We start from the raw sequence: 27,480 nt of genomic DNA on the forward strand, positions 1-27,480 counted from the left end.
AGCATGCAAAGCCAAGTACTTCAGCTTACCATTCATTCTCAAGACCAATATAATGTTTACATCACACAGATTTACAGTACAAGGTTTCACTCCAAATAAGGCAAGTAAAATTATATACTGGTACTTGGACTATCTCGGTATGACTACTGAATCAACTTCAGTTCATCATTAGGACAAATATTCATAAGATTACTCAAACTCAAGTCACTTCCGTACTAGCAATGTAGATAAACTTCACCTCAGTGATGGTAGGTGAAGGATGCTATGAAGGTGCTCTTAAATGCTAGTGAGGAAATAACCCAAGTGAAGTTTGCTCACTTCATCAAGTTTGCTCACTTTGCTCAAGTGAAATTCAGTCCTGGATTATAAAAGTAACACTATATAAAAATATTATAAAAATAGCTCACCACTGCATTTATTGCACACTGCTGCAATATACCCCCACTTCTAAAAGTTCTCTTCCACAATTTATCTCCACAATCCCCTTACACTTACAGGGTCTATTCCAGATTCAAAGGATCCTAGGACCTTTCTATAATTCCACATTACAAGACAGCTCTCTACTTTCCCAGTTGCATCACCAGTTTGTACCATCTCAAGAACACATTATCTGTCTTGAGCAACTGATTCAAGTTTCCGTCCTCAAGCAACCCACTCATCCCATTTAACCTCCCAGATTGCCCAGTAACATCTTCCCTCAACTTCCCATCTGCCACCCTTAAATCTAATAGGCATTCCTCCCCTTCTTGTTCTAGTTCCTGAGCACCATGTCTCTCTAAGCACTAAGAGTGCGTAACTTTCCTGGCACAGTCTACGCAGAGGAATTCTCTGCAACCAATGAACGTGCTCTCCCGCCATTCGACCAGTATCCTCTCTACTCTCAAGGAAAGTCCCAGTACATTCCGCCTAACTTTCTTCGCCCCCCCCCCCGCCTCGTTCCCCCCTCCTTAATCGGTCTCTGCCGGTTTCCCTCTCGGCCGGATAGCTTCGTTTCCCACGTCCAGCAGTTTAACGAACTATGCGCCAGGAGGCCACCCCCGCCCATCCACCCCCCGCGTGCGCTCCAAAACCAACGCACCCGCGGGCCGCTTTCCCCATCCCGGCTCCGGCTGTCCTCGGGGCTCTTTGGTGGAGGGATCCCAACCAGACAAAAGGCGACTCCATTCATCGGGCGCGGCACTGGCCCCGACGGGGCGGACAAGCGGCCAAGTTGGCCGAGAAGGAAGCGAGAGTTGGCGGGACGAAACGCGGGCCGGCCGTGGGGGCAGTAGAAGCCACAGCCAGGCTCGGCAGAGCTCTGCTTGGTTGGGCCAGGCTGTACAGACAGCTCCGCCTCTTCCAAGGCGGGCGGCGGTATCGAGGGAAGGCAAAAAGAGGAGGGAAGAGAAGGCCTGGCCGCCAACTAAGCCGCTCACAGAGAGCGAGAGGAGGAGCTGTTGGAGCCCATATCAGCAAGCGGGCTGCCCCAGATCTGACAGCAGAGAACGCCCGGACGCCAGCATTGGATAAATTGGGAGGCTCGCGAAGAAAACTGGAGGAGGGCAGGGAGAAAAAAGAAAGGCAGAGCAGATGAGGAGAAGAAAGGACGATCCTGAGCTGGGAAAACTGTAGGTGAGAAGCATGTTAGCAGGCGCTAAGGCAGTGAGTGACATTCACTCCAGCAGCTCCAGTGGCCATCATCTAAGTTAACTGTCCGGGACTTTTCGATGTATACCACCAACACCACCTATCCATTAGAGCAGAGGTCCCCAACCTCAGTCCATAGATAGACCAATAGTGGGCCACAGCCTGTCAGCATCCGGTCAGCACAAACAAGCAAAGGCCCATTCGTGAGATATAGGCAGCACACAAAACCATGCACCCTCCGGTCCGTAGAAAAACCTCTCTCCACAGAACCAGTCCCTGGTGCCCAAAAGATTGGAGATCTCTGCACTAGAGCGCCTTTCCTCCCTATAGGAATTGGAACTATCACAGCCCTGGCTGAAAAAAGCTGCTCCAGTTATTAAATAAACTGGGCAGAATTATAAACCTCGAAGTTTCCAAGGATTCTGAGACAGGATTATCTAGGAATGCTGTCCTAGTGGGCTCTACTAATTGTAAAGATACCTGGCAAGGGAAAATAAATGGAGAATTTCACTCAGTTATGTATACACCTTTTAAGCCTTTGGTTTTGTTTTTTGTTTTTTTAAAGCCACACCTGCATGTGAAACCTGAGATAATACTGCTGTATCATAAATACTTGAGAATCATTGCAATACAAAAGCTTGATGTCACATGTTAAGAGTTTCTCAAACTGAGTTTTAAAGCAAGCTGTGAATGCAGCCCCACACCAAGGCAGACTGCAGAGGAATAGAATAGGAGCAGCTGGGGGGTACTGGGTTAGTATGGGGGGGAGGGGGAATGATAGCAAGCTGTCACAGCCAGGCACAGAGAGAATGACACTTTCAGGAGGGACAGATGTAGCCTGGTACGAGCAGAGGGATGAGCCAGCATGTGCTCTGTAGACTGAATGAGATCCATCCCAAGAATGAGGTCATAGGACAGAGTGTAGAATTGCAGCCAGAGCTGGCCAGTCCCAGGAAGGGGGGAGGATTGTACAAATAGAGGGAATGGCATGTGACACCAAACACAACAACAGAGAGGTATGGAATTATCCTTAGACCTATGGATATATTTGGTTTGGGTGTCTTTCCCCATGAAAACACCAATCTTCAAATGAAGGCAGATGTAGAGAATACTTTATATTCTATTTCAAACAACCTTCAGGAATATATCAAGCTTCCACAGAAGCACACTTTTGGCTAGTTAGCTCACATTCCCCAGCTGCCCTCCAGGTGTGAGGATGATGGATAACCCAAAGCATCTGGAGAACAATTTGGGAAAATTGGTTTGATATAAAAAGTTCTTTGTATAAGTCTGATGTAAGCAATTTAAAAGACATTATGTAGATTTCTGAGTTTCATTCCACAGCTGCCCCAGTTCCAGTTTTGGTATCATTTTGCCCAATTGTTATGAGAACATGCCACGTGATCGAAAACCTCAACTTGGAGAGGGCAAAAAGACTGAACAGAGAGCTGCTCTATAAAGCCTAAAAGAGAAAACAGTAAACACTTTTAAAAATTCTCTTTGAATCCCACCATGTTGATCTGTCTGACCATTCTGACTAGTCTCAGTATCTCCTGGTTCTTCAGAATAATATGAATTATCTTCTGAATCTTCTAAACTGCCATCCTGCCCCTGCCCTCCCCACCTTTAACTGGATCATAGGATTTGGCTTGTATTGATTTATTTATGTTTTGTGTGTGTGTTTGTATGTATGTAGGATGGATAGATGGATGAAGAGAGAGAGAGAGAGATACACACATACATATATCTTCATGATTGTAAGGCACCCAGAGTTAACCCTCTGGTAAGATGGGCAACCAATAAATAAGTAAATCGTCCATCTTAATCTCATTTCAAGATTGGCTACGGGATGGAGACAGTTTAATTGTCTTGATGGATGAATTGTATTGGAAATTAGACAGGAAGTGTGTGCATTCCTTTATGGTCTTATGGATTTTTAGCAGCAAAATAACAAAGCTGGCATTTTTTGAGTTGCCTGTGGAACTCAAAATTGGCTGGTTTCAGATAAAACAAAATACAGAGAAAGAAACAAAGTAGCTAGAATCCTGAGCAAAAGAACACATCAAGGTTTTATTAAAGACCTCATTTATTTATATTCACTGACATATGAGTTCTCTACATTTCTGTTTTAGTGTTAGAAATCAGTGGGAGGGGGGAATTATTCACAGAGTGTGGATTAAGGAATATATTCCCAACTAGGAGTAGCACAACCTTTTATTTGTACTTCTAAATGAAAAGGCAGGTTTTCAGCCTGCAGGGCTACCTTTTCCTTAATCCTAAATATGAGGTCTGGTGTAGTAACCTGGGAACTTTTTTTGGGGGGGGGGGAATGAATTGAAGACAGCTGCTCACTTATTTCCTTGCAGCAGCCAAGAATATTTATGCAAACACCATTCTCAGTGCATTTTTTTCTTAAAGTTACTAGACAATCTTCAAAAAAAAAAAAACCCCACATGTCTTAATCTCCGGGCATCCTGTCAGCAGGATTAGAATAATAAAATAGCTCTACCATACTAGGCCTTATAACAATACAGACCTACGATCCAAAGATCTATATCCCAAGCAGTGTCCCAAAAGTCTTAAAACTGCACTTTGAGGACACCCTGTATATGGAGAGACTGTAGCTAATCTAAATAGCTATGAAAATGCAAAGTGGCAGAAAGAGAGTATTTGCTGCCCTTTTCAAGAAGAAATAGCTATTACCAGAAGAACAATTTTTTTTTTTAGAATCAGACCTTCTAAAAAAACCCTTCCTTTTACTGGATTCCTTTTTTCTGTTTTAGCATTTAGTCAGGTTACTGCTGTTCAGTGATGAGAAAAGGGTATTGAAGATGTGAAAAAACATTTTGCTCTGCCAATTCTTTGCAGTCTCCATGCTCTTGAGGAGTTTCACACAAGGTCCATGAACTGAAAATTAAGTCTTGACTAAGATAAATATTATGGAACTTAACTTCATGGCTGATCATTTCAGTATCACATGTATTTCTAGAGTTCACTTCATCAAAGCATACCTATCACTTAATTTAGATTCCACAATAGCAAGTTGGTATCTAATTTTGAATTCCTTGATTGTAGGAACTTCATTTGGAAGGGAACTAAGTAATAGTAAAAGGAGAATGTATGCCCTCTAGTGGCTTTCTGGTACACCACATCCCACATTGGAAAGCAAAAGTAGATTGTCCTCTACTTACGACCACTATTGCTAAATAAGGTGGTTGTTAAATGAGTCATGTCCAATTTTGCTGTGATTGTTTAGTGAATCACAGCAGTTATTAAGTTAATCTGCCGTTTTCAAGCAAATCTGATTTCCCTTGTTGACTTTGGTTATCAGAAGCTGACCAGGAAGATTTTAAATGGCAATCACCATGACTCCAACTGTTGTAAATACATATTGCCAAAGACTAAAATTTTGATCACATGACCCTGGGGATGCTGTGATGGCTGTAAGTACAGAAACTGGTTCTAAGTCACTTTTCATTGCCACTGTAACAGTGAACAGTCACTAAACAAATGGCTGTTGAGAGCTGTCTGTGTTTTTTTTTGCAGAGAAGAAAGAGAGGGAGTGATTTCAGGCACCACTTTCTTATATCTTGTGTAAGATTGATCAAACTAATACAATTTTAAAAATATAATTGCTACTCTTTTTTTTCCAGAGATACACCATGTGTTCCAGAAATTCTAAACATGATTCTTTGTAGTAAACAGGATTAGCAAGTAATATGTTTTTGATAGCAACATGAGAGGTTTAATTTCCAAAGCATTTATTATACTTCTGCAGAGGGAACAGATTCTGACCCCTGTATTTCATCCAATTGATCTTACCCAATCTATCTGAATGATCAAAGGCAAAATTAAAACTCTAGTTGGGGGGTTGAGCTAGGAAAGCAAAGCTCCACCCTAACCAAGTTAAATAAACATGGAGGCCTGTCTTTCTGGATGCTTAGGTTGCATTGACTTCAGCTGCAGTGTAATGTTAGAGACTGTCATTTTACTTTCTTATAATTCCCCAAAACAATTCTGGCAGAGGCAGTATGGAAATCAAACTGTCAACAACCTGGTCATAAAGCAAAGCAACTGTACAAAGATGTCAAATTTTAAAGCTAATTCAGGGGCTTAAGAAATGAGAAAAAAATCTTGGCAATCGAATACTTTTGGATATCCCCTTATTATATCTGGTAAAGCAAACAAAAAAAATCAAAATAAAAAAATAGTTGTGTCACATTTAAAAATTAATGGCCAACCTCTATGTGTGAACATATATCCTTCGCAAAGCAATAACAGTCAACTGCTATATTTGCATGTGGAATTAATTTATTGACATACTCTCAAAGGGAAAGATAGTTCAAGACAGGAAAACAATTTTTCACAGATAAACCATCAGGCAGAAAATGGGAAATGCATCAGATTATTGTAAAGAGACTAATTTCATACATTCCCAATTTAAAAAATTGAAACATTTAATCATCCAAAGACCATACAATGAGACTCTACTTACCATCCCACACTTCTCTCTCTTTGAAGAACATTCACAAAATATATATTCCCAAAACTGAGAGCCAGTTTGTTATACTGGTTAAACTGCTGGCCTAGAAACCAGAAGACTATGACTTCTAATTCTGCCTTAGGCATAGAGGTAGTCCTCAAGTTACATACGAATGTAATGGAGCCTGTCCATTCCATTTGTAACTCGAGGATTCATAGGAGTGAATCTCATACCTTGAATGCAATTTACTCCCAGCTTTCGCCCAGGCATTCGCTAATTTAATGTGTGGGCGAATACGCAGCTAATTAAGTGAACATGAGGTATCTCAGGGCTGGGGGGGCAGTGATGGAACAGGGCATCCGCTTCAGACCACCCAAACATCCCCCCACTAAGATACCTCATGCTTAAGGTGACCAACTTTTTTACAACGAAAAAGAGGACACAAATAAATTGAAGAAAAAAATATCGTAAATAAAAGAAACATTGTATTTATTGCAACAATAATACAGAATACACTATAATATGATAAATGCATAATAAAAAATATTTGTAACAATAACATTTTATATTGTAATTATGCTTACATGCCTATTAATTATTTAAGTGAGTACTTTTCCATTGAATGAATATTTTTTGTCAATGTATCATCTTCTAACAATATATTGGAAATATCTGAACAAGAAATATCCTTCATATTGAATTTTACGGCAAGTGCTGCAGCTAGAGTATCAACATTCAATCTCGATTTCTCACTTGTCCAAAAATCTACACGGCTGGACTGTGCGGGGGTGGACAGTGGACGCAGGTGTTGTGAGCCAGGCACTCCAGGACAGCCACGTAGGTGCACAGGGTGAGCTGATGGCAGCACAGGTCAGCACTGCGTAGACTACCAGCTGGCATGGCCCATGGAAGGTCAACTGCCTGCTGCGCCCTCGCCCACAGCCATCCCGCCAGCACCGCTGTCCTGCCGTGGAGAGCCAGCCCCGCGGCTCGCAAAGCACCAGCCGCGCCAGCTCCGGCCCTGCAGCCGCCCCCCAGCACCACCACTCACCCTGCGCATCCCTGTAGAGCCGGCCCCGTGGCTCACAAAGGCAAAGCACCAGCCGCACCGGCTCTGGCCCTGTAGCCACCACCCCCAGCCACCCCCAGCACCACCGCTCACCCTGCGCATCCCCGTAGAGCCAGCCCCGCGGCTCGCAAAGGCAAAGCACCAGTCATGCCGGCTCCGGCCCTGCAGCCACCCCCCCAGCTGCCCCCAGCACCACCGCCCACCCTGCGCATCCCTGTATAGAACCGAACAGGGAAGATCAAGAGAAACTTACCACTCCAATCTCCTCCAGCTATCTTTGGAACTAAGTAGGAGATGGTGTAGTTGGGTAGCAGTGAGGGGTGCAAAGTTTCTGCAACTTGCACATGCAAAGTTTGCCACCTGGGTGTTTTGGCGCGCTCAGCAGCAATTCCTATTGGCTTTTGAAAACCAATAGGGGGAATAGCACAGCTCATGCAAAAGTTAAAAAAAAAAACATCAAAAAAAGGTCCCGGAATGCCTTCTGAGCGTTCTATGAGGAAAAAAAAACCCCTGCAGATTAGTCTTCAAATATAGAAAAAGAGGACATTTAGAAGGACACTTTTTAAGGGAGGATGGTATATGGAAAAGGAGGACATTTAGGAGGACACTTTTCAAGGGAGGACAGAACTCACAAAAGGAGGACTGTCCTCCCAAAAGGAGGACCATTGGTCACCTCATGCTCCCTCTCCAGGGGTCCCCACAATTACTCCCCTGCCCAATCCTGCCATGCCAGATCACTTACCTTGTGAAGATGTCTCCTCTCTAGCTTCTCTGTTTCTTTCTCTACTCCCCTGCCCAATCCTGCCATGCCAGATCACTTACCTTGTGAAGATGTCTCCTCTCTAGCTTTCTCTACTCCTCAGAAGGCCTCTGAGGGCCAGAATGGACCTCCAGAAGCATGCAAAAGCCTCTGTTCTGGGCCTCTAGGACCTGGAGGAGGCCTCCGGGCCCAGAATGGATCTCAGGAGGCCTGCAGAAGGGTCCCCTGGCTCCTTTCCGGGTAGCAGAGGCCCAAAAAAGGCCTCCAATGCGTGGATTGGACTTCCAGGGGTCTGCAGAAGCATCCCCCGTCTCCTTTCTGACTGGCAGAGGCCCAAAAAAGGCCTCCAGTACCTGGATCAGGCCTCTGGAGGTCCGCAGAGCATCTCTCGGCCTCCTTTCCAGGTGGCAGAAGCCCAAAAAAGGCCTCTGATGCCCAGATCAGGTCTCCGGAAGGTCCATGAAAGCATCCCCCCTGCCTCCTTTCCAGGCAGCAGAGGCCCAAAGAAGGCCTCCAACACCCAGATCGGGCCTCCAGAGATCCATGGAAGCATTCCCCTGCCTCCTTTCTGGGCAACAGCAGCCCAGGGAACAGCCTCTGACACCTGGATCAGGCCTTCGGAGGCACCCAGAAGCCTTTTCCTGCTTCCTTTCTGGGCGACAATGGCCCAGAAAAGCCATCGACACCTGGATCAGGCCTCCAGAGGCACTCAGAAGCCTCTCCCACTTCGGTTCAATTCTCTATTGCAGAGAACAGAGGCCTAAAGTACCGTGAGATCACACAAAATCAGTAGCATGAGATCTTGCACCACTAATCTCGTGTGATCTTGCATTAATTTAGGCTTCCATTCTCTGTGAACGCACCGAAGGCCTGGAGCCAGCCAAGAAAATGAAGGATCTCTCAAACTCTGCAAGGTGAGTATCCAAGGCCTAGTGCCTAGGGGGAAGGGAATAGCCAGGGTGAATGTTGCAGTGCCACTGCAGTCATTTGTAAGGGTGAACTACTGCCATGGTGTGGCAACATTTGTAATTTGAGGACTTTTTCATAAATATTAGGGGGTGCTTATCGCGTAACTTCGAATGTTCGCTAAGAGAATGCTCATAACTTGGGGATTATCTGTATAAAACTGGCTGGTTGACTTTGGCCCATCACTTTCTTGCAGCCCAATTTATCTCACAAGTTCATTGTGTGTGGAAAGAAGGAGAAAGGAATATTGGCATGTTCATCACCCTAAATTATAATATGAAATATAAGGCTTTAACTAATAATATTTTGTTTTCAATTTAGCTTTTATTAAACATTTAAAAATGGAACCTATAACTCCACCACCACCCCTTTTTAAATGTCTAAGTTGACGGCTATCATCATATCAGAGGCCAGTGAATTCCATAATTATGGAATGCGGGGATAAGGGGAAAATGAAATTTTCATTGTAAAGATCCATGAAGAAAAGATCAGATTCCAAGTAACAATGATAGAAAAATCCAAACAGTTTTCTGGTATCTTTCTCTTTTAAAAAAATCATACAATTTTCATAGAATATTTTTCCAGACAGGAGACAATTTCTCCATATTTACCATAGGTCCCAGATATGTTCATTTTGAGCAAGGAAACTAAAGAATACATTGAATTTTAGAATTAAGTCAAAGAATACACTAAATTCTGGTCTTCATATTTTTTTCTAAAATGATTGCTGATCATTTTAAGAAGACTGGAAAAAAATGAGCCCTGGGAAAAAATTATCCTGAACAGTAGCATCTATAAGGAGGCATGATGTCAAAATAACAGATGGTTTCATAGCATAATATATAAGTGACACAATTATGATATGAATTCATAATGTCTGATGTAAGGACATATAAATTGCACCATTTACATGGTAACATCATAACATTTGTTATTATTTACTCTCTTTCCGCCTTCACGGATGCCTAAGTATTTAAGAGACTGGACAGCCATAAGTCATGAGTGTATGTGATTTACAAAAAACACACACACACACACACACGATGGACACATGCATACCATACTTAGCATTTTCCTTTACTTTCTTTAAATAAAGCAAAACAAAATTTACAACAAAGCGGATGAAAGAACTGAGTTACTGTAGATCTTTTCTTCATCTAATTTCAGTACAACACATCATCAAGGCCAGGTAAGATCTAATGTGGTAAACTGTAGAATATCTTTTAAATTATCAGTTCCCAAACAATTGATTAAATAGCAAGCAGGAAGGGAAAGAAAGTCTTGGGACAAAATTTCAGGATAGAACAAACTCTCTACCCTTCTATTTTCCTAGATGGACTTGGGCCTAATCACAATTTGGTCCTTTCTGTCCTGCCTGCTAGAAATACAAAGATATGACAAATACCTTGCAAATATTTTTTTGCAGCTAGTAGAGACCTATAGTACTGCAGAAATGGTGTCAAACTGACAAGTATAAGCAAAGCCGCTATTCTTTTCAGCAGGTCAGAAACATTGGGACAGATGGTATTAGTAGACAAACTATCTGGATCTTCTCAGATGAGGAAAAAAAGGTAATCAGGCTGGGAAACATTACTTCAACCTCTGATATTTAAATCTTCCTACAACTCATCTCTGATCTTTCTTGACTGAGCATTAAATACATCATCAGAAAATGAGAGTGGATCAGCAGCTCCATTTGCCAGACAGCCCCCGCCCCCCAGTTTCAACAAGGAAAGGAAAGATGGTCATTGATGAGCTCTGATTATTTATTGAATTTATATCCTGTCTTTCAGCTAAAAATGGCTCTTAAGAAAAGTTTCTAGTACTAAATAGTGAAAACATATCCAGTTGTTTAAAAAGACAATTGAAACACACTCCGCAGGCACATGTCACCTGACCACTGATAACACAACTCAGCAATCATAACAGCTAAAAGGTCAGTATCTGCCTAAAGAATCGTATGCTTGTTTGCCAGCTATAATGTAATTATATGTTTGTCAAACTATAATGGATAACAGGAGGAAGATAATCTGACATTCCCGGGTCCTTAATAGGCCCATTGGAGAGCTCAGAATCTGCCAAATGTTTAAAAACACAGTGCTGCACCATCCCTGTATTTTATATGCATCTGAGCCAAGAATAAAGAAGAGAAAACTAAGAAATAAAATACTGTTCCAGAAGAATCAGCACATTCATAATGTTTTAGAAATGTAGGAAATACATTTATAGGAAATACACCTATACTGGGTGGATCTGAGGCAACCTGGAACTCACAGCTAAATCCAATCTTGATAAGAATAATTTTGAAAGGGTTACTACCGTAGATGCTGAGGGTCAGATCAGTAACAATCTTGGCTAAACAAGAGAAAGCAGGACTTACGGTAGCTGACAGCAGCTTGGGGTGGGGCGGGCAGTATGATCTTTTTTAACTGCAGACAGAAGGCAGGCACTAATTAAAGCTTAGAAATACTCTCCAGTGACCTATATTTGGGAGAGCCTTTTTGTCCTAACTAAAATTATTATTGGTTAATGCTCTCTGTTTACCATTTATTTGCAACCTGTGCAAAGAATGAGAAAAAAGAGACTAGATGATGCTAATTATAACAATTATTGTTAAAGTAATGATCTTCCAGGAGTATTAGCACAAGCACACATAGAAGAATTGAATGTTGTATTAATGAAATGTAAAGGCATCAATGTTGCTACATCACCAAGCACGAGTTTATAGCAGATTTAGATGCAGAAGATGTGGGCAGACTGTTAGTAATGGATCTTAGTTAAAAGCTTCATTATTAATTTTAATGGAACATTAAGTTCAGAAAGGGGACTATGCAATATTAAATTCAGAAAGGATATACCAGCAGAACTAGGATAATCTGCAACTTCAGTGAGGGAAGAAAACAGGATGTGAGACAATGTGAATTAACAATAAAAGATTATCAAATCAATTCAAATATCAGGTCCACAGCCCTTTAAAAAAATGGGATGGTATTATATAGATTTACCTATATCATTAGGAGGATGACTACCTTGCATGAAAAGGAATACTTTGCCTCAAGGATGAACATGCTATAGGCCACAACAGTCCTGGGGTAGAACCAGGAAATCAGATGTCAATGAAACCAATATGCCTTTGGGCACAATCTTTTCTAGTTTATCGACTTTATGGTTTTAAAATAGTATTTTAATTAAAATACATGAATAATTGTAAAATTGTCCACTGTAAATCAATGTCAGCTTTTAGCAAAAATACCTCTGGCCCTCACATAATCCTGCTGTCAGCCTCACAAGATAGACCAGATCAGGAAATAGACTCCATAGAAAAGTCTGTAACAACAGAAATCTTGCAATCTGACTGTAGTTTTCCTCCCTTCTTTTTTTATCTCCCAGAACCAGAGAGGAGCCAACCGGAGTCTCTTCTTAACCCTATCTTCCTTCCCTGGACTTGAGGAATGCTTCTGTTCCTTTTATTTACATAACCAAAATTTCTGAATATTTGCTTCAAAGCCATTTTCATGCTTTCTCACCTGCACATGCATTTTTTCTAAAGAAAATAGTGGATAATTTTAACCTTTTGTTTTTGTTGGAAACAGTCCTACCTGCTCAGAAAAAAATAACACAAAAAGGTAGAGAACTAGATGACTAGAAGAGACTAGATAGGGAAAATAAAAGCTTGCCTTCTGGTGACTGGATGTTTTGTGACTGACTATGCCTACCATGATAGCCATTTTGTGAGAGTATTTGTGACATCAGACTTCTAAATGTGTCCATTTTCATGAAAGAAGTTGTTTAATTTTGTCTAGGTCTACTCTGTATCCAAAAATCAGTTTGTGACAAGTGATAGCCATAGCACAAGAGTCATAAGCCTTGTGTTCTCAGAATGCCACAATTAGAGACACAACAGTTTAGTCTTAACAATGTTATTGACTTTATTCAAATCACAAAGGAAAATGAAATAGCTAAATCTGGTATTTCCCCTCCTACCTTTTCTTTCAGATTTATCAAGGCAGACATCTTACCTTACAGGTTATTTTATGCTTTCTCTGGTTTGATCCATTCAGCATTTAATTGCCAATATAAATTAGGGAACTCTGCTACTTAATTCTAGGTGTGTGGCTTAAACAATGTAGCTCAGAGTGGTGAGAAAATGTCCAACTGCATTTATTCAGAGCTTTCTTTATTATTAGGATAGGGGTTTTTTACACAGTATTAGCAAGAGAGTTAGATAGGTGAAAAGACTTACCTCTTTTCACCTATCTAATTCTCATGCTAATAGTGTTTTTAAAAACCCTATTCTAATAATAAAGATAGGTCTGAGTAAATGCAGATAGACATTTGAATAACCGTTTCCAAGAAACCAGCAGGTGGACTCTCCCCTTCCATTACAAATAGACATCTTCCCTCCCATTTATATAGAAAGCACATGGTAAAAAAGAACCAGAACTACCCAAATTTGCTTATAATTTTCTCATCTGAAAGTAGAGAACATGTTGAAATTCTTGAGTTGTTACTTTTCCCCTTTCCTTAATAAATCTTACTAATCAGAGCTTTTAAGAAATTTAAATTTGTCTTCATTTATGTGGCTTTAACCCTATGGACTGAGATATAATTGGCCTTTAATAGTGTGTCAGAAGTCCCATTCAAAACAGAAGGTATATATGGGACAAATTTGATTTACTTTATATTTTAAAAGAAATTAAAGTTAATACATTGAATATTATAATTCCTTATTAATTAATATTTTCCTCTCTCACTCTAAAAATTGCCATTAGATAGTAATTTTGGAAGGCACTCCAGAAATCACTCCTAAGTCTCAATGGCACAATATCTAAATTTGGGCAGTTCCTATTCTGATTACATTTTACAAGTGCCTTTATAAACCTCTAAAAGAAATTTCTTTCCGTTCTGCCCAACTCTCAATAACTTTTGGCAATTGCTCAAGAGAGACCTTTCTAAGTGGATCCTCCCAGTTCTGCACCATCTTTCCGAGACAAAGCTCAACCCAGCTTTAATTGAATTTTCATCAGCATTTTTACTTTGCTAAGTCTTTGGTCAAGAAGTTGGTGTGACCGAAAAAATGAGGTATTGTTTTAATCGGCCAATTTCATTGATGTATTGATTTGTATTTTGGAAATTTTAATAACTGGGATTGCTAATTTGCAGTATTAAATTGCAATGTCTTCGCATTGATCCTGTTAGCCAGCTTATGCGTACTTGATGAAAATATAGAAAACACATGTTAAGAAGTCAAGACTGTTATAACTACTTAAGATACAAAGGAGACACTACTGTATTTTGAGCAGGCAAAAGGCCCCCTTTGCTAGTCACCTTCCAGCAGAAGGAAGTGACGCTCTCTGCTGCCTGCCTAGAACCCAGGAAAACCGAGTGCGTAGGAAGATAAAAATGCCAGAGGTTCACCTTCCCCAACCAGGTGCTCTGCAGATGTTTTGCAACAGAAGTTCCCTAGTCTCTATGGACTTTGGCTAAGAAACCTGGATGTTAATTTGCCAGAAAACCTGAAAGATGCCAGAGAGTCTAGGATGGGTTTCTTCAGCCAATTGCTTTCTGATGAATTTCCCAGAATCCACAAGCCAATATGAACACCACTGAAAATTCTAAAGTTCTCTCATGTGCAGAATGTCAGGAAAATGAAGGAAGTTGCAACACATCAATCAGATGGTCACATTTCAAGCTTCAGATGTCCCATATTATAAACCTTCATTCACACTGGAAGCAGTGTAACTCAGATCAGCCTTTTACCTGGTGGCTTTCAGATATTTTGTATAACTCATCTGAAGCATGTTGGGCATTATAATCCAAAGCTTCTCTATCTTAGGACTAGGGATCCTGACAAGTTACCTAATCAAATTCAGAGTCTTGATTTCAAAGGGCTATCCAAGGTCACTTAATCTAACTCTAAAAGAGAGAGAATAGATGTACCAGCAAAAAAACAAAAACAAAAAAAAAACAGATGTGCCAGGACAGAGAACAGTAATAATCTTTTTAAGGGCATACATTTGGCTTGATTGTTTTCAAATAGCAAATATCCTGTCATTTTAAATAAATACAGGGCACAGGCCAAAGCACATTACCAATTTCTACACGGTTTTTCTTGTTTTTTATAAGAATTACTCTCAGCACCTGCAGCTCCTAGCACATATGGCAGGTAAAGACCAGTGCTGTTTTTGTGGGGAAAAAAAGACAAAGCTGGAACAGGAGATAACTAAGTGGAGGAGAGCATTCTGTGGCTATTTTATGTCCTGGCAATCAACAATCCTTGTCCTTGCATTTTGCGAATAGGCATTTGAATAGAATGCCCTCTTCAAACACACTCCCAAAACTTGTCTACCCCATCTCAGAGAAAGACTGTACCTGCATCCAGCCCGAGAGTTGTGTGTAGATTTTGAAACTTGGGAATCAGAGGTTCAGGCCTTGAGACAGGGGCAAGGGAGAGGAAAGACTATTCCACAAAGGATTGCTCTGCTAGACAAATGATAGAAACCATTTAACAGATAAGAGCTCAATAACAAGTCTTTCTAATCCTGACTCTCCATATTGCTGACCATTGTTGGGCCTATCTCCTTTGTGCCCACAGTCTATAGATTGAGGCAATTTATATTATAGCTGTATTTGGGAAGTAGAAAAGATTGTTGGAGAAAACATCAGGCCACTCTCCAAGATCTTTCTTCCAACATCTTTATTTCTTGATTTTAAAATCCTAGGGGGTAATTAAGGACATGAATAAAAAGCTCCGCCTTGAAGAGTAGAAAGAAAGCATCAAGAACACAGGGAAATAGAAACATTAAGACAAACTGCTACAGTATTGTTACAATACAGACTTATCAGAATAATCCAGTGAGGATGAATTGAAAAGCAAAAGACAGAAGCATGGGGATAGGGATTACAATACATGAGTAATGAGAAGGGTACCCTATGCCTTCCACTGAGAATGTACAGCCATTGCAAAGGAGGTAGCCAGATCTGGAAATTTAAACTGGAAGGAAGGGAAGAAAATAAGTGATTTGAAGCCAAAAGAAGCTGGAAAGCAGACAGATTCTTCAAACCACAACCATTTGTATCTTCAGGGACACCAAATTAATTGGAAAATCAATGGTATATAAGTAATTCAGGACATTTGTGTAGGATGACAGGATTGTTGGGTTGGAAACAGAAACCAGCACTGACACCAATTCAACTTAGCCTCCAAGCCAACATTCAAATCCTGATGACATATGGAACATTCAGAGCTAGATTTTATGCTGCTTAGAGTAGATATACTAAAATACAGCAATTAAAGTGTCAATTTTTCAACAGGCCTGATCCATCCTTTCCCCAGCCTGGGACCCTCCATACTTCTCAGTCTGCATAGGCTGGGAAGGACATTTGGAAGGGATGCTTAGAAGAAGGATAAGTTTGAATCCACCAAGGTCTCTGTGAGAGCAAATAGCAAAATATTTTCTTAAGTCTGTGTATTCTTTGTGCAACTGGGATTTCAGGCAAGTGTAGAGCAGTGGGACTGGGATGTATCTCAGATGTTTCAGTGATTAAAATTTGCCCAATTACAGCTGCTCATTTTACCAGGAGATATTATCAAGCTGCAGATGTCTTATTTATTGTTAGTTAAACAGATGCTCTCCAGGAAGTCAGTAGAAATGTAATTCAATACTGTATATCTCTTCTGCAAAGCAAATTTCTTCCACCCCAAAAACTATAGTGGCCCAACACATGGAAAAAATATTACAGTCAAATTAATCTTTAGGAATGATTTTTCAGGAAAATTGCAGGAACAATAATGACAAGTTATTTGAGGAATAGGGACAAAGTATTTACAAAAATGTTCTTTTTTCTTGACTATGGAACTAAGACGTTGCGTATGCACATTTTTAACAGAATTTGTACATGGTCAAGGACTGGAATCATCAGGGAATTTAATATGAGGTATTGGAATATCCCCTAAATCTCAACATTTATGTTTGCTTAAAACATAGATATTTCTAGTTCTCATAGCTGAAAGAGACTGAAATTGATTTAAAAAATGTCCTTCAAAGAGAAAACTTTGAGGTGGGGGATTCTGAACAGAATTTCCAGCATTGATGGGATATTTCAGCACCTTGAATAGCTCCTTCCTTGTTATACTTGATTGGCATATGCAGAATAAATTACATGAAATAAGCAAACTATTGCAACTTTGCTTTTTATATACCTGAATGATATAGTTATTTGTTAGAAGACAGTTGCAACTATTTTATTTTTTAAAAGTTTCAGGCATTCTACTGCCATTGCCAAAAGTTTGAGACATTATATTACCAGAATATGGCTCAGTACATCTATAGGGTAACAAAAGAATTCTTGGGAAGATATGGTATAAGAAATTGTGGGCCAATCTCTCTCCCCCCTCTTTATCATGATACTCCCAAATTCTGATAGTCCTGGGTTAAATTCACCTTGGTTTTGAAAGAGATTTAAATTAAAATTTGTTATATTAGTGTAATAAATTAAAGTTTTCTAAATAAAAGGATTGCACTCTTTTCTTCCCTGACAATTTGAAACAAGCATGCTTGTGAAAATGAGAGTTACTACAGCACCAGATAATGGTTGCAAATAAAGACATACACACACACACATACACACAGTTCAACTGGATCATACCCATTGAAAATGTAGCCACTGTTCCTTAGAAATAAATTATACTAGCTTCATTGGTATGTCCTTCTAGATAAGTAGTCTCATTTGAATGCCAATTTAAAGTGCAATATAATAATCTGCCATCAAATATTTCATTTGAAAAGGAAATAGCTGCCACTGGACTTGATTCAAAAGCCAGAATAAAATCACAAATAGAAATGCATTGGGACATACATAATTATACATTATGGCTCATATAATGCATTAGCAGCTGAGAGACAGAATACACTGATCTCTGCCAAACTGGAAGCAAGAACGAATTTTCAGTAAGCATGCGCGAAGTGTAATTATTTAATGACCAATTAGTCATAAACATCATCAGCTTGTTGCTGCAAGACGTTTGTATTCAGGCAAGCCTTTAAAGATGAATGGGTATAATTTTTAGGGCTATTCTAATCTGTTGTTGGTTTAATGAATGTTTCACACAGACACAGAAATGCTTTCTATTCTGCATTGGACATCTTGCTATAGAGACTGTTATCTTTAATAATTGAATTATTGGGAAAGGAAGAATGTATATGGAATAAGCAAGCAAAATTAAGGTTGATAGGTGGAAAAGTACAGAAACAGGGCTCCCAGGCCTCTGCATCAATTGAGACACAAATTATACATGATTTCTGATCAGAATTGATGATATGTTGCAACTAAAAGAATGACGCATACATTGGGAGATGCCCAAATCTAATCTTAGACATAAGTTCAATGGCTACATTCACATATCACAATAAGACCTGGCCTGCTTAAATGTAGTTTTATTGAATAAATCACAATTGGCTGCGCCCATAAGTCCCATTAAGTCAAGACCAAACCAATCACTCATCTCTTACTGCAGAAGGGGAACTCAGTCTGATAGCTCAGAATTCAACTGAATACTTTTACTAAGGCTTCCACTATTGGTGCATATGTATTGTGGAAATGCAGAAACAATTGTGATTATTATTTGAGAAAATTGGTTTCCCTTATACTGAAGTACTACTTAACTCTTCAATTTTAGAATGTATTATTCATTTTCACTGGAATCATTGAATGTACAGAAAATTCTAGATATCCAGATTTATTCTAGGATGCAGAATCAGTTCAGATGGTCCACTCATGTCACAGATACCCCGTAGCATAGAAAACAAGCTTTTCTAAAAGCTGTACTTTGTTGAGAAAAATCAATAAGGAATTAATAAATTATCTTTCAAGAAAACCTATTTGCTATTATCCAAACATCTCACTGAAGGTACTCTTGGCAGTATTCTAAGGAGAAAAAAATCCCAATAAAATTGTTTAAAATTGCTTAAAAACGATTTTTCTAATTTTCACATTTTTAACTTCAAACTTTCTGAAAATAAAACAAACTTTTTAAATAAATGTTTTACAAGTGATCAGAGCTTTTAAAAGATAACACATTTTATATTAGATATTAAATTTATTAGACAACAAAAAATCCCAAAACTCTGCACACATTAAAATCAACAAAACATAATATATTGCAATATCAAAATGTACAACTTTTCCAAAGATTTCAAGCCTCTCTCTATATTTTTAATTTGTCTCCATTTCTCTTCATTCCCATCTTGATTTTACAACAACCTTCTGATGTACTTAGGGCAAGACCATAAACCAGTAGACATCATAGTACATTTCATGGATAAATGGAGATTTGAATTTAAAAATCTTAGTCCCTCTTTGAGGGAGATGGGCAGTACAAAATGTGAAAAATAAAAATAAAATAGCCTGAAAAAACAATTTTATCACATTGCCTCTGTGTATGTACAAAGCACAATAAATAAGGATTCTATAGTGCTTTATTCTTACTGCTCAAATCTATGCAATTAATCCATAAAACCAATTGAACTCCATCTTGTGTCACAATTGGATAATGTAATAAATAATCCCCCCACTCCATTTTTAAAATCTAGGATTTAAATGTCATTTCTAGGGACATATACTTTGGGGATAGTTTCTCAAGGCTTCAGACTTCCAAAATCACATGGCAACTTATATACTGTAAATATTCATAAACTCTCTAAAGTCACATGCTGATCCAATTCATCAAAGCACTGTTCAACCTCCATCCCTCCAAATCCGATTTATCTCAACCCTACATCTTGAACAATTCAACTCTCTTTTCCTCAACAGAACCGCCCAAAACCTGTAAATCTTCATCTATTGTATGCTCCTATTGTCCTACACCTTAACTCTATGTAGGCTGTTTAGACTCATGTGCCTAATTACTCCAATACAAATATTAATTTGATACAATTTGATACAATTTTGCCTTTTATAGAACTGGGTTTGCACACTAGTTTGTTGTAATGATAGTTTATTGTAGAAGATACAATGGCTCAATATGAACAAGACAGTTTTAGATTATGGTTTATAACATCATGGATGGATCCACATTAAGCCCAAAATTATTAAACCATGCCATAGTTTTATATGATATGCACTACCCAACTGTCACATAAAACCCTGTTTATATTATGCCATCAATTCTCATTGCCCATTGAAACTCAGTTTGTCACTTGATTCTTGTTCTGTCTCACGTACAGTGACAGAAAGGTTCAGCACCACCCAGCTATGCCCCAAATTATAACTTTATAATCTATACACTTCCTGTATCTGTTTGATGAGATCAGTTCTAGCCCATCACAGCTTCTACCAAAATATGGCTAGTCTTTAAAAAGTAAAATTAGAGTTTAAAATTTCACAAATTAAATTGCAGCTTATTTTTAAAGGCACCCAATACTCTTTGTTGTCTTTTCTATATATCCAGAGATACTTCACTCCTTAGAATAGCTCAACCTTAGATCTTCAGCACCTCCATCAGGTTTCCTAACTGAAAGCACTAAGTAGCACCTCTGGCGCCCAAGAGAACCACTGCCTTTGCCCAGTGTTTATCGGAGGGAGTCTCTAGCCTGCACATGCAGTACAGGCTAGTGACCCTACAGATGCTCCACAATCCCGACTCACCAAATGCCATCCCCTATCCTACTCCCGAAAAGCTTTGTTCTCATCTACCCCCAGGCATCTCCACCGAAGCCGCCTCTGCCCGCTTTCGCTCCATACCGTCGCATCCCGGCTTCCCACACCCCTGGTTACTGGGACTGCAGCCCTGCCCCGGGCACCTTTGCCAGCGCCTCAGCACGCGTTCTGCCCCTAAAGAAGCTCCGCTGTTGCCATCAAAGTCTCACCTCGACGTCCATCCAGACCAGACGCACCGCACCCATTAAAGTCATCACCCCTCAACGTCTTCCCATACGCACCCTCCTCCCTATGGCAAATACAGCCCTCTCCTCTCAAATAAACACAGCAGAAGCGCCACGCCCTGATGCCAGCTGCCTTCCCCAGAAACCACGCTGCCTCCTTACCTCTTCCATGCTAAACCCCTCGCAGTCTCCAAAGGGCGGCGCAGGGGCGATCCATAGGGAAGGGGAGTATCTCCGGTAGAACTGGCGGTAGCAGCGGGCACAGCTGCAGAAGACACGATCTAGCCCTTTGCCTGTCTGTCTCCACCCCGCGGCCCCTCCCTGCTCGCTCCTTCCTCGTAGTCATCCAAAGGCACAGCCTGTAGCGGATCATGTGAGGCTCCTGTCTCTTTTGCACGTTGAGGAAAGGGGGGGGAGAGAGAGAGGAGAGGCTGGGAAGGAGGGAAAGAAAGAAAGAACGGGAGTGCCCTCGCCACCGCTTGCGTGATGCAAAGCTCCCCCTCCTCTGCCAATCTATAGAGAAAATTGGATCGTCAATGCCCCTCCCTTAGCAACCCGCGAAGCTGTTACCAGCTTGTCCCACCCTTCATTAAAAAGCTGGAGTATGGGGCGGGCGATGGGGGGGAGGAATTACACAAGGAATTATAGCTCCTTGCTATAGCCTGACGCAACAACTCCTTTTCAAAGCCATCACCTCACTAACCCATATGTATTTCAATTCTGTGCAAGCGCCCACATCTTTGAAAATATAGAGAAATGGTTTTCTGTGATGGCTCCCGGCCACTCCTTTAGCAACCTTTAACGCAGCTATGCCCCATTCCGTAAAACCTTACGGAAGATTGAGATGAGCAGGGCTTACCTATTGCTAGCTTGCTTCCCTCCCACAAGATATTCTTGCTCCAGATTAGCCTTTGTTTTGAGACCCCCTCTTTATAAACATCCCTTTATAGGGAATACCCACACAAAATTTTAGTGAAAACACTCAGGCATTTGTGCAGACCTGGGAAGAATGACATGATGTTCCCTTATCATTCTCTCACAGTAGCTCCTATTATAGTTCTCCTTGTCTGCTGTTCCCTTCTTAATATGGATCACAACTCCAATACCTGCCCACCACCAATAATTGACAATTAGGTCCTTTGAAGCCTCATACAATTGCCATAAAGCTCTTAGCATCACAGTCCCCATCTCCATTTTTTTCTGTAAATCTGAATGGAACATAAAACCTTTGATATTTGGATAGCAGCAGGAAGACAAAAAAAAAAAACATTCCCAAGGAATAAGCATTTCCATACAGCCAAATTCATATAAATAAACACTGAAAATATATTCAATCATCAACCTGATTTAGGAATAACTATTTTGTGGAGGGGAAACAAGACAATTTGAAAGAAAAATCTACTGAAAACACAACATGTCTACTTTCATGTTTTTCAGAAATCTGAACAAAGAATGTGAAAAATTAGTACTAGGAAGAGAATTTCAGAATTTGAAAGCAAGTGCTTCATATAGTGATCCTGAATTATAATAAATAGATCTCATAAAGCAGCGTTTCTCAACTTCATCAATTTTAAGATATGTGGACTTCAACTCCCAGAATTCCCCAGCCAGCATCCCTGTAGTTCTGCAAATATCTCCCAAATAACATGACCTCCTTGTCATTGCTGTTGGAAGCCTATAGCCATTTATCTCATGAAGTAACCATCACCTCCCACCATATCCATGGAATCTTTCAAAATAATTTTCTCTAATGTTAAAAATTGGCCCCATGCATAATAAAAAATAAGAATGGAAGGGGGGGAATGCTTTTGCTCGCAGAGTATTGGAAAGCGGGCATGAAGAGAGAATGATCTGTCTGGTTAGGAATTTATGCCCTGGGTAATTTGAATGAAATCATCCTCTCCAGCCTGGGTGACCTATGGCTGAAGCTAAATGCAGGTGACTTTACATTTATCCAACTTTGGAAAAAGTTGTATTTTCCAAGTCTGAAATCTAAATGCCTCTCTGAATTTGCAAATCTTCCCAGTTTACTTCCCAGCAGTGCAATCATACTGATAAATTGCCAATGATTAATGTTCCATGGCTTCAACAGAGAAGTCAGCTCTTTTTTTTTTAATTGAAAATGTTTAAACTTTTTACAATAAAATACCTCCCCCCTCCCACCCCTCATAACTCTTCCCCCTCCTTCCCAGAGCTGAATACAGGGTTTAAAAAAAAAACAAAAAAAACCATACAAGTTAAATGAACATCAATCAACTATACATACATCCAAAAAATTTAAAGTGCTTTAACTCCAATACATAGAAACAACAAGTCCAACCATAACATAACAATAAAAAAAGAAAAATACCCACTTTAAACTATAAATTATTCAAAAGCTAAATAATACTTTCTAATCCCATATTTATTCTGTACAAAATTTACCCATCTTTTCCACACCGAGATATATCTCTCTTGTGAACAGAGAAGTCAGCTCTTAAAGCAGACTTATCGAAACATTGCTCAAATAGGACATTCATTCACCTGTGCAAATTCTGTTAGTTGCATTCATAGAAGTGTTAGAGCTGTGGTTTGTGGAACGAAGTCTACACGTAACACGTAAGTCAGATTAAATGGATACATACCTAAGCAAAGCTAAAACTATAGATACTACATTACAAATTAGATGTGTTGTCCAGGTGAATCCAACAATTATTTACTGGAAGATATTGTGCCAGCTGGAGTAAAGGATAAGGTAGCACCTGATTTAGCATCTGCATATGTGTGAGAGAAGAAGGGAGAGATAAGAGGTATCACCTAGAACACAGGTGTCAGACTCACCACATCACATGACATGACGCAACGTATTGTGACTTTTTTCCGCATTGCTGGAGGTGGGGTGGGCATGACCTCCACATGATGCAACCAGCCTACAGGCTGGCAGTTTAACACCCCTGACCTAGAAGAAATAATCTTTGCCCAGAGACTACATTTCCTTAATCCAGAAGCAATGAACTTTTCAGAGGGCCCAATGGGCACAAAAAGGCATTGTCATGTCACCAAGTGAGTGGGACTAGAATTTCTAGAATGTTTCCCAAATGTGGTTCAGTTTTGTTAATTTAGAGACAATTTCCATTATCCCGGTTTCATTGTCTGTGTTGGCTAGTGCTGATGAAAATTATAGAACTATTGGAAGTTTATATAGAATGATGATTGTATTTAGATTTGTTTAGGATTCAAAAGTGTTTCAAGTTTTTAAATATTATTAATATTTTTAAGAGAAAATAATTTGTTTAATTAAATGTGTCTAGATTTGTTTAGGATTTTTAAGTTTTTTTTTTGGATAGGTGAGAAGATTATGAAGATTGAAGGAAATATGTATTTACTTTAAGTTTTCTAAGAGTATTTAGTTTTGATGGTATAACAAAGGTTTATATATTTATTTTTTTTGTATTAGGATAAAGAAAGAGGGAGAAATTAGATTTTACATTATAGGTACAGATATTCAAAGAAAGTAATGTTTAAATTTGCGTTTTTGGAGGGAGTTTATATAGAATGATGATTGTATTTAAATTTGTTTAGGTTTTAAAAGTGTTTTAAGTTTTTTTTTCTTAATTAAGCCTGTATTCAGCTCTGGGAAGTCCAGGGGAGGGTTTGGGAGGTTGGGTAGGAGGGGGGTGAGGTAGGGTTGGGGGGGGTATGGGAAGGGGATTTGTTTTTGTAAAATTTAAAAATTTTCAATAAAAAAAAAAAAAGAAAATTATAGAACTAGAAAGAATTAGATAGGGATGGCCGCCTTAGTATAAGGCGACAGTAATAAAAGTATCCAAACACCAGGATAAAAATCTTAAACCAAAGCTGTTTAATCTACAAAAGTACTAAGCTTTTGTCGGCCAAACTACCAACATCGTCAGAGTGTAAAAACGCTGGATCCGGGAGTTCATATATGTAACTGGCCGCCTCTGCGCTCTAACCCTTGAATGGGTTATCGATCCACTCATTAGTACCGGCTGTGCTGTTCTTAAAGGGCCTGTGCTTGTCAATGCATCAGTAGCTTCCAAAGTTGCTCCCCTGCCTCCAGTCATTGTTATTCCCCTGGCGTGTGTGCGAGTGCCCAGGGGGTGGCTATCAGGTTGCTCCTGCTCTTCTCCCCCCACCCCATGTATCCTGGGCTGTCCCTGTGTCTTCATCACCAAACTATCTATCCTACACTTTTCAAATGTCATTCTCACATTTGCTAATCCTATTACTCCCCTGGGGAGTAAATTCCCTGTTATTGGGTTTCTTCACTCCCCCCCCCCCGTGCTGCCTTCGGTGGGGCCACGTATCCGCCAGTGGGCTGGCTGGCTGATGTGCCCTTAGGGTTCAAGGGTTAGAGCGCAGAGGCAGCCAGTTTTATATATATATATATATATATATATATATATATATATATATATATATGTAGGTCTTTGGTTGTTCGGGTTTTCTCCCACGTAAAATTGGAAGTGTCTTGGCGACGTTTCGACGAAGTCCCATTCGTCATCTTCAGGCTGGTGCTTTCAGCTTCGTGCCTCGAGCAGCAATGTGTGGTCTTAGTATTTCCTCCAATTTGTTAATTGATCACTGCCATGTTAATTGAACTGAGAAGTTTTCCGGCCAGCCACCCATCAGCTGTTTCCAGTGCAGCCGGCTCAGGAACTAAATTGCCTTCAAGCCATTGCAGTTGCTTTTTTAAAAAAAAACAACTGCTGCTAGTTAGCTCAAGCATCTTCAGCTTGCTCTGGGCAGCTGAAGATGCTTGAGCTAACTAGCAGCAGTTGTTTTTTTTTTTTTAAAAAAAAAAAGCAACTGCAATGGCTTGAAGGCAATTTAGTTCCTGAGCCGGCTGCACTGGAAACAGCTGATGGGTGGCTGGCCGGAAAACTTCTCAGTTCAATTAACATGGCAGTGATCAGTGTCTTGGCGACGTTTCGACGGAAGTCCCATTCGTCATCTTCAGGCTGGTGTTTTCAGCTTCGTGCTTCGAGCAGCAATGTGTGGTCTTAGCTGTTTCTTCCTTTTAACTGCCAGTGGGGGTATGAACTGATTGGGTGGGAGCTTGGCTGTGTTCTGATTGGGTGGAAGTGTGTTCTGATTGGTTAGGGGCGTGGCTGTGCTCTGATTGGCTGGGGGGTTGGCTGTGCTCTGATTGGCTGGGGGGTGGCTGTGCTCTGATTGGCTGGGGGAGTGTTCTGTTTGGTTGTGCTCAGGTTAGTCTGAGTTGCAGGGGGGTTTAAGATTTTGGGCTGCCTTGCTATTTTTTGGCTTTGCGTTCGTGGTTGTGCCTCATCTTCATGAAGGGTGTCAGTTTGCTTCATGTATGGATTGGAGGGGTTTAAAGTGGCTAACGATGCAGCTGTGGTCTGGCTTCTGGTTTGTGGTCGTGCCTCGTCATCGGTGTGGCTTTGGGTTTGTTTTTTGCGTGGATGTGTGGTGGTGACATCCTGTGTGGTTTTTGTGAGTGTGGGTCTGGTATCATTTTTTGTGTTAGGGAGTCGTTTGTCAATAAGGGCGGGTTTCCAATGGCTGGTAGGCGGGAGGTATCATCTCGCTTGTTCATGCTGTGTGGGCGTTTTTCTATCTCGATGGCTTCTCTAATTATTCTGTTATTAAAATGTTCACTTTTGGCAATGGTTCTGGTATTTTTAAAGTCAATTTCATGTCCTGTGGCTTTAAGGTGTTGGACCAGGGAAGATGTTGGTTCCTCTTTTTGACTGAGTTCTTATGTTCTTCAATGCGTGCACTTATTCTTCTGTTGGTTTGTCCGATGTATGTGGTGGGACAAGTGGTGCATGGGATTTCGTATACTCCTTGATTTTCTAATTCAATTTTATCTTTGGGGTTTCTAAGGATGGTGGATATTTTTCTGTTTGTGCAGACTGCTGTTTTGATGTTGTGTTTATGGAGGATCTTACTGATTCTGTCTGTGGTGCCTTTTATGTATGTGAGGAGGGCTTTGCCGTTTTCTTGTTCTTCGTCTTGGATTTTAGTGGGGGTTTCTTTTTGGATTAGGTTTGTAATCTTATTTCTTTGGAATCCATTGGATGTTAGTACATTGGTGAGAGTGTGTAGTTCGTTTTTTAGGTGTTGTTCGTCAGCTAAGCGTTTTGTTCTGGAGATGAGTGTCTTGGCTACAGAGTTGATCTGTGCTGGGTGGTGGTGTGATAGAGCGTGCAGATAGCGGTTTGTGTGTGTTTTCTTCTGGTAGATGGTTTGTCCTAGGGAGCCATTGGATTTCTTGTAGACTAAGACATCCAGGAAGGGAAGTTGGTTGTTAGCTTCTGTTTCCATGGTGAACTGTATTTTGGGGTGTAGGCTGTTGAGGTGTGTGAGGAAGTTGTCCAGTTTTTCTTTCCCATGTGGCCAGATTATGAAGGTGTTGTCTACGTATCTGAGCCAGAATTTGGGTTTGTGATCCAATTTTTCTAGAGCTTGGGTTGTGTGTTCCAGCGGTGAATTGGGGTGATTCAGTAAGCCGTTTGTCCGCATGATAAACCTCGTAAGTATGCCCATGCCCAGTCATCATGTCTCTCCCCCCCCTTTTACTGCCGTCTTCTACATCCCTCCTCCACATGCTATCATCAATACCATCGGTGTGGGGGGAGGTGGGATTTTGGTCCCCTCGAGCATCATCGCGCTCCTCTTCCACCCCCCTCCTCCCTCCGACATTTCTTGTTCTTGCATGAGTATGGTG

The 27,480-nt window shown here is 40.4% G+C and overlaps 1 protein-coding gene across 2 annotated transcripts in view; it reads right to left on the minus strand.

Annotated features, from left to right (window-relative positions):
- ARHGAP23 (Rho GTPase activating protein 23) overlaps positions 1-21,247 on the minus strand; it is a 236,373-nt gene extending 215,126 nt beyond the window's left edge. The window contains exon 1 of one of the 2 annotated variants that reach the window (XM_039333128.1): positions 20,949-21,247. In XM_039333128.1, coding sequence (XP_039189062.1) covers positions 20,949-20,957 — 9 coding nt within the window. In that variant the 5' untranslated portion in view covers positions 20,958-21,247. Of the gene's footprint in view, positions 1-1,078; positions 1,837-20,948 lie in introns of those variants that run through there. The other variant, XM_039333127.1, reaches the window with a different exon arrangement.
- Between the last annotated feature and the right edge of the window lie 6,233 nt (positions 21,248-27,480).

Source organism: Crotalus tigris, unplaced genomic scaffold (assembly GCF_016545835.1).
Source record: "Crotalus tigris isolate CLP2741 ecotype Arizona unplaced genomic scaffold, ASM1654583v1 scf7180000024472.5447098, whole genome shotgun sequence".
Taxonomy (NCBI): domain Eukaryota; kingdom Metazoa; phylum Chordata; class Lepidosauria; order Squamata; family Viperidae; genus Crotalus; species Crotalus tigris.